At 43.1% G+C, this 7,994-nt stretch overlaps 1 protein-coding gene across 1 annotated transcript in view; it reads left to right on the forward strand.

The window, feature by feature from the left end:
- LOC147732447 (uncharacterized) overlaps positions 1 to 5,498 on the forward strand; it is an 899,668-nt gene extending 894,170 nt beyond the window's left edge. Inside the window, exons 22-23 of the mRNA XM_086956972.1 lie at positions 4,615 to 4,686; positions 4,772 to 5,498. Of these exons, the coding sequence (XP_086813098.1) occupies positions 4,615 to 4,686; positions 4,772 to 4,861 (162 nt within the window). The 3' untranslated portion in view covers positions 4,862 to 5,498. The remainder of the gene's footprint in view (positions 1 to 4,614; positions 4,687 to 4,771) is intronic.
- The last annotated feature ends 2,496 nt before the right edge of the window (positions 5,499 to 7,994 follow it).

Genomic DNA, 7,994 nt, shown 5'->3' on the forward strand with positions numbered 1-7,994 from the left:
GCCGAAGAGGCTGAAATGCCAGAAACCGGTCCCCGGTAGCTTGTCTCCTTTCTGGTAAAGAATTGGCTTGGTAGTTTAGTCTGCCCTGTTCCCATGATGCACTGGGCCAGGGACAGACTGATTTGCATATAGCCATATTCTGAGCTGGGATGGGGCAGTGAGATAAATAACGGTGATGGATCAAGCCCTGATCTTTGGACTGGGTAAGAGTGGTCTGCTCAATTCAGACACTCTGTTCATCACCACCCCCTTTTGTAAATCGATTTTGGCCACTATAGGTGTGGCAGGGTATACTCAGACATGAGTCCCTTTCTCACTGCTCCATCAGGATTCAAGCAAGCCGGGCCGAAGAGGCTGAAATGCCAGAAACCGGTCCCCGGTAGCTTGTCTCCTTTCTGGTAAAGAATTGGCTTGGTAGTTTAGTCTGCCCTGTTCCCATGATGCACTGGGCCAGGGACAGACTGATTTGCATATAGCCATATTCTGAGCTGGGATGGGGCAGTGAGATAAATAACGGTGATGGATCAAGCCCTGATCTTTGGACTGGGTAAGAGTGGTCTGCTCAATTCAGACACTCTGTTCATCACCACCCCCTTTTGTAAATCGATTTTGGCCACTATAGGTGTGGCAGGGTATACTCAGACATGAGTCCCTTTCTCACTGCTCCATCAGGATTCAAGCAAGCCGGGCCGAAGAGGCTGAAATGCCAGAAACCGGTCCCCGGTAGCTTGTCTCCTTTCTGGTAAAGAATTGGCTTGGTAGTTTAGTCTGCCCTGTTCCCATGATGCACTGGGCCAGGGACAGACTGATTTGCATATAGCCATATTCTGAGCTGGGATGGGGCAGTGAGATAAATAACGGTGATGGATCAAGCCCTGATCTTTGGACTGGGTAAGAGTGGTCTGCTCAATTCAGACACTCTGTTCATCACCACCCCCTTTTGTAAATCGATTTTGGCCACTATAGGTGTGGCAGGGTATACTCAGACATGAGTCCCTTTCTCACTGCTCCATCAGGATTCAAGCAAGCCGGGCCGAAGAGGCTGAAATGCCAGAAACCGGTCCCCGGTAGCTTGTCTCCTTTCTGGTAAAGAATTGGCTTGGTAGTTTAGTCTGCCCTGTTCCCATGATGCACTGGGCCAGGGACAGACTGATTTGCATATAGCCATATTCTGAGCTGGGATGGGGCAGTGAGATAAATAACGGTGATGGATCAAGCCCTGATCTTTGGACTGGGTAAGAGTGGTCTGCTCAATTCAGACACTCTGTTCATCACCACCCCCTTTTGTAAATCGATTTTGGCCACTATAGGTGTGGCAGGGTATACTCAGACATGAGTCCCTTTCTCACTGCTCCATCAGGATTCAAGCAAGCCGGGCCGAAGAGGCTGAAATGCCAGAAACCGGTCCCCGGTAGCTTGTCTCCTTTCTGGTAAAGAATTGGCTTGGTAGTTTAGTCTGCCCTGTTCCCATGATGCACTGGGCCAGGGACAGACTGATTTGCATATAGCCATATTCTGAGCTGGGATGGGGCAGTGAGATAAATAACGGTGATGGATCAAGCCCTGATCTTTGGACTGGGTAAGAGTGGTCTGCTCAATTCAGACACTCTGTTCATCACCACCCCCTTTTGTAAATCGATTTTGGCCACTATAGGTGTGGCAGGGTATACTCAGACATGAGTCCCTTTCTCACTGCTCCATCAGGATTCAAGCAAGCCGGGCCGAAGAGGCTGAAATGCCAGAAACCGGTCCCCGGTAGCTTGTCTCCTTTCTGGTAAAGAATTGGCTTGGTAGTTTAGTCTGCCCTGTTCCCATGATGCACTGGGCCAGGGACAGACTGATTTGCATATAGCCATATTCTGAGCTGGGATGGGGCAGTGAGATAAATAACGGTGATGGATCAAGCCCTGATCTTTGGACTGGGTAAGAGTGGTCTGCTCAATTCAGACACTCTGTTCATCACCACCCCCTTTTGTAAATCGATTTTGGCCACTATAGGTGTGGCAGGGTATACTCAGACATGAGTCCCTTTCTCACTGCTCCATCAGGATTCAAGCAAGCCGGGCCGAAGAGGCTGAAATGCCAGAAACCGGTCCCCGGTAGCTTGTCTCCTTTCTGGTAAAGAATTGGCTTGGTAGTTTAGTCTGCCCTGTTCCCATGATGCACTGGGCCAGGGACAGACTGATTTGCATATAGCCATATTCTGAGCTGGGATGGGGCAGTGAGATAAATAACGGTGATGGATCAAGCCCTGATCTTTGGACTGGGTAAGAGTGGTCTGCTCAATTCAGACACTCTGTTCATCACCACCCCCTTTTGTAAATCGATTTTGGCCACTATAGGTGTGGCAGGGTATACTCAGACATGAGTCCCTTTCTCACTGCTCCATCAGGATTCAAGCAAGCCGGGCCGAAGAGGCTGAAATGCCAGAAACCGGTCCCCGGTAGCTTGTCTCCTTTCTGGTAAAGAATTGGCTTGGTAGTTTAGTCTGCCCTGTTCCCATGATGCACTGGGCCAGGGACAGACTGATTTGCATATAGCCATATTCTGAGCTGGGATGGGGCAGTGAGATAAATAACGGTGATGGATCAAGCCCTGATCTTTGGACTGGGTAAGAGTGGTCTGCTCAATTCAGACACTCTGTTCATCACCACCCCCTTTTGTAAATCGATTTTGGCCACTATAGGTGTGGCAGGGTATACTCAGACATGAGTCCCTTTCTCACTGCTCCATCAGGATTCAAGCAAGCCGGGCCGAAGAGGCTGAAATGCCAGAAACCGGTCCCCGGTAGCTTGTCTCCTTTCTGGTAAAGAATTGGCTTGGTAGTTTAGTCTGCCCTGTTCCCATGATGCACTGGGCCAGGGACAGACTGATTTGCATATAGCCATATTCTGAGCTGGGATGGGGCAGTGAGATAAATAACGGTGATGGATCAAGCCCTGATCTTTGGACTGGGTAAGAGTGGTCTGCTCAATTCAGACACTCTGTTCATCACCACCCCCTTTTGTAAATCGATTTTGGCCACTATAGGTGTGGCAGGGTATACTCAGACATGAGTCCCTTTCTCACTGCTCCATCAGGATTCAAGCAAGCCGGGCCGAAGAGGCTGAAATGCCAGAAACCGGTCCCCGGTAGCTTGTCTCCTTTCTGGTAAAGAATTGGCTTGGTAGTTTAGTCTGCCCTGTTCCCATGATGCACTGGGCCAGGGACAGACTGATTTGCATATAGCCATATTCTGAGCTGGGATGGGGCAGTGAGATAAATAACGGTGATGGATCAAGCCCTGATCTTTGGACTGGGTAAGAGTGGTCTGCTCAATTCAGACACTCTGTTCATCACCACCCCCTTTTGTAAATCACCACACATAAGAGGGCACCATTTCCTCCTCAGTATCCCTCTTTGGTCCATTAAACCCTTCAGAGATATTAGCAAAGTTGTCCATGGTTAAATAGAGGGAGTGTGGCTGCCAAACAGTGGGCGATTTGTACCTTAATGGAATTTCTTACATTTGAAGAAGCTAAGCAAACTTTTGTAGTTGGCCTGGGTCAGTTCCTACATCATGTGAGTCACCCCACCGCCTGTAACAAAGGTTATGACCAATATTCTGGTTCCTGCCGGAGACAGGCAATTATTTATTATTTTCTTTAGTTCAGGATAAAGGAGGAGATACAAGCTTAAAAAGAGAGGTGGTCACAAGCGTGCCCTGAGCCGCGTACCAATTCTGAGTGGAACAAAGCGTGCAAACAAGTAAAAAGTATTTCACCTAACACACACTTCAAGTTAGTTCAGTTTCAATATTTACATATGACCATAACACCTTAAATGTTAGCAGAGATTTACCCTTGTAGATCAGCCTGCCTCAGACGTCAGCAGTGGAGGGTGGCTTTTATCATATACTTTGGATATGTCACAAAAAAGCTGATTTTGGGAATATGGTAGCTAAAAGTTTGTATTCAGCCATGGATTTTACCCATACTAAATGCATTTAAACAATGTTGGCTGGGTATATACCCCATGAAAAAGAAACATAACATGAAAAAGAGGATGGCATTGTTGGGTATGGGCCTTGCCAAGTGGCATATAACTATTAATTGGGTGATCTGTTTTGCCCCTAAGATTAAACTCTGGAGACATTACTTAATTGAATGGGCTTTGGTGGATAAGGAACATATGAAAGTCACAAGAAGTTGACAGGAGATTTGGCAGAGTGCACGGCGATGCTGGTCAGACTGGTGGGCCTTCCCAATAACTATCTGCCGTAAGAAGATGAAGATTTAGTTATCTAAAAAAGTACATTGTCAGGATATTAATGACCATGATATGTAATCTTATAGTGGTTACCATAATCTGTGTAAGTAGCCCAGAGAGAGATGTTTGTGTTTATTGGTGTGAATGTTTGTCTTTTATTGGAATGTACGTGTAACTCGCTGCTATAGAATTAAAAAACACATATAAAACATTGTATTAGTAATCTGTGATGTGTTTTGATCTTAGCAAGAGCGGTCCTTGTTATAATTTGTCCATAGAATTTAACTCTTTTAACTGACTTCAACAGCAGTAAATGTTAAAATAGTTATTGTGCTGTCTTGACTGATTTATACCTTTTTGCTTCAGCATGGCTCAGCTGCTAAACTGCCAGGGAGTGGAGGAGCTGTGGTTGGATTATGCCTCGATCCTGAAAAATTGGTATGTTTTTCTCGATCTGCGTCAAAATGTTGACAAGAAAGTTGTGTTTCACCTGTGACTAACACACAGTTTCCTTTGTTTTCAGGTTGCATTAAAGAAGGCTTTTCAGGAGGAAGGCTTTGTCTTTTGCCATGTCATTCCATACTGCCCTGTCAACAGCTGCCAAAACTCTTAGCTCACAAACTAGCATTTTACGGAAGGAACTGTTCTCTTATCGAACTATTTGTAGTGTGCCCTTTCACCAACAGAACCACCATGAGTCAGCATTTTCTATTGCTTTATACCATTGTGACAGGCAATTGTAGTCTCTTTCGCTTTATCTCTCGCCCACAGCATTGGGCAGTAAAGAGAAGGAGTATTTGTATTGTGCCAATTTCCAGGCTGACTGACAGCAACTGAATGACTAGGAATGTAAGAGTTTGAAGTGGCAAATTGTGTGTACTGTGCGGGCTGAGGCTGGGGCTTTGTAAAGATAATGATCGTCACCCTTAATTTCACCCCCGTGCTTTACTGCAGATGACTAGTTGCCTGATCATGAATTAGATATTACATATTCTCTACATTTTAGTAAGAAGATGTATAATTGTTCTTAGACACTAGTAGTAAATGAGAACAGAATAGGTACCAGAGTCAATGTTTACACCATGATAATAATGTTTAATCTGAGAGTTTTGCTAGCTTTTCTTTCCTAGGACACTAATTTGGGTACAAACATATGGTACTACAACAGGATTCGTATAATGTGCAGCAAAATAGACTTTTGAAACAATGTCGGCAATCTTTGGATTAAAGAGGAGAAATAACTATACAAATTGTAAACTTCTTTTCACACTTGTTCTAACAATGATGGTTTTGTAGTCAGTAACAAGTCTGACATATTCCATCATTTAACGTAAGTGATGAGTGGAGTTCTTATTATCAATCATATTATTATTGTAAGCTGTGAGAACAAATGCAAACAATTTTTCCAAAATCTCAGAAAGGGTCATTATATGGAGTGGATCAATTTCGCTTTTCAACTTGTGTGATGTATTGATGCTGAATTTGCATTCTTTGTTTTGGTAATGGGAGGTTCCTGGGAAGTGTTTAGTGTAATGGTGAGGTTTTTGGACAAGAGAACAGCTTGTTTGAAATATTTTGAGCAGTGTTCAAAAAAGCATTGGCAATTTTGTGATTCTTTTGACTTGAGCATGCCCATGTTTGCGTTTCTAATTTTGCAACTCTATTTAAAGAAAATAATTGTATATCTCTTGATTAAGAGCTGCGAAATACAGAGGTCCAAATGCTAATTTAAGGCAGGCCTGTACCACAATTTTTTTCCTGACTGGTGTTTTAAATAGTTGAAGAGTTGGATCAGCGCTATTTTATCACCTCAGACAGTTGTAAATGATGCTTGTCATAAGAACTTTAAAGGCATATGGTGCATTGGGCTGGAAAAGTAGCAGCATTTTTGACACCCCTAAAGTAAACAATAGCAAAAAAAGAAGCACAACAACACAATTATACAACAGAACACAACATTTTAAATGTGAACACAACACAATGACCACAGTAAAACATAAAATCAACTTGCAGTAATGCTGCATAACAGAGGAAAAACAGCACCAAAACAAAATGACAGAATGAAAATACATAAACATCATTGTCACACTCTGCTCCATCCAGAAATCTACTTACATAAGTCTGTGGTATATTTATTTAATTGCAGAGTTTTATATAGCGTTGGCTAGACCCAGAGGTATCAGGGAGCTTTACATGAGGATCAGTGAGTTACAAGTTACAAAATTACATCAGTTGCAGGAGCCAAATATACCTTAGGAGAAAAACAGTGCATACACAATAACATGGGTTATTAGCACATAGCATAGCTAAGACACATGGGCATGGAAGGTAGGGGGTTAAAGGTAAAAAGGGGTAAGGAATGGATAATCGGGTCGGGCAGACCGGCAAGAGGGGAAGTACTTACAAAAGAGTCACAGTAAAAGACATGCAAACCGGCTGGGGACCAACAATCATAAACATCTCGTGAATCGGTGATAGTATAAGATGGGAGGAGAGTAGGAGACCAAAGCGGGGAATGACTTGAGGGAAAGAAGAGACAGGCGAACAAGAAGCAGTCCAGCAACAATGAGGATAGGTCGAAACCGCCAAGATGGAGGACCCAGGCCATGGGAACCATCAGTATCAGTAGTAGACACCTTCTATTAGAATAGTAATTTATTTATTAAAATGCAAAAGAATTTAAAAAAAAGGAATTTCCAAAATGGTTTACCAGCATCAGTTTTTAGCTCCTCACAATATACTTATAAGGTTAAGCTTCATATTCTGCTTTATAAACAACACACACAAAAAAGTGAAAACATGCTGAAAAAGAAACCCCTGTGTATGCAAGGAATAATCTATATTACAGTTTCCAGTATTTCCGATTTGGCTATTCTATTAAAAAAGGGACGGCACTGAAAGGCTTGTAAAAGCAAAGCAAAGGTGGATCATATTCATGTTTAAGTGTAAATCCTACTTTCTTCAAATGAAGCCTACGTAATCCTAGCCAAACAAATCATGTTCATGACAGCTTTGTAAATTTACCTCCAATATTTTCTTGTATTGGGAACAAATGTTACGATGCTAGAACCAACCATGCTTTACTTATAAACAGCTACAACGAGTAGTGTCACTCAAAAATGTTTTGTGATTTAGCCCCTGATCCCTCTCTTTGTAAGACAAAACACTGGTACTCACCTTGCCCTGAAAACCTATTGATATCCAGTGCCTCGGCCTTTCACAATGACACAGGCTCAGAAGTACAGGTGCATTTAGATGTCGCAAAGCCTGTGATTTACTACATTTCTTTTTGTTCAAATGTACAAAAAGAGCATCATATGTTAATTACTCTTCAAGATTCCTAGAAGCAATTAGAGTCCAGTGAGATGCAGGGGTGTAGAAAAAGTCCCTCCTCCATCAGACATTATTCAAGTTCTGTCCCAGGTTAGGTCTTTGGGTTGAATACATTTCTAAACTGGTGCATTTCCAGACGTTTCCTGAATTGTGGGTGGATTGCTTCTGCACTCAGTAATATGGTAGGTTTATTCCTCAGTTTATATCTAAAAGACCATTGGTGAATCTGGCGACAGGGGTCCGAACACCACTTGGTGGGAATGCATTGCAGTGCCAGTTATTAGAGATTTCAGGAATCTTTGACCCGCTAAGCATTGTGAATAATGCAGAGTTCTAAACGTGATACTGAACTTCACTGGGAGCTGGTGAAATTACATTTTTGAACTTGGACGATCGGTGCAAATGTCATTTTC

Source organism: Lissotriton vulgaris, chromosome 2_1 (assembly GCF_964263255.1).
Source record: "Lissotriton vulgaris chromosome 2_1, aLisVul1.2, whole genome shotgun sequence".
NCBI lineage: Eukaryota > Metazoa > Chordata > Amphibia > Caudata > Salamandridae > Lissotriton > Lissotriton vulgaris.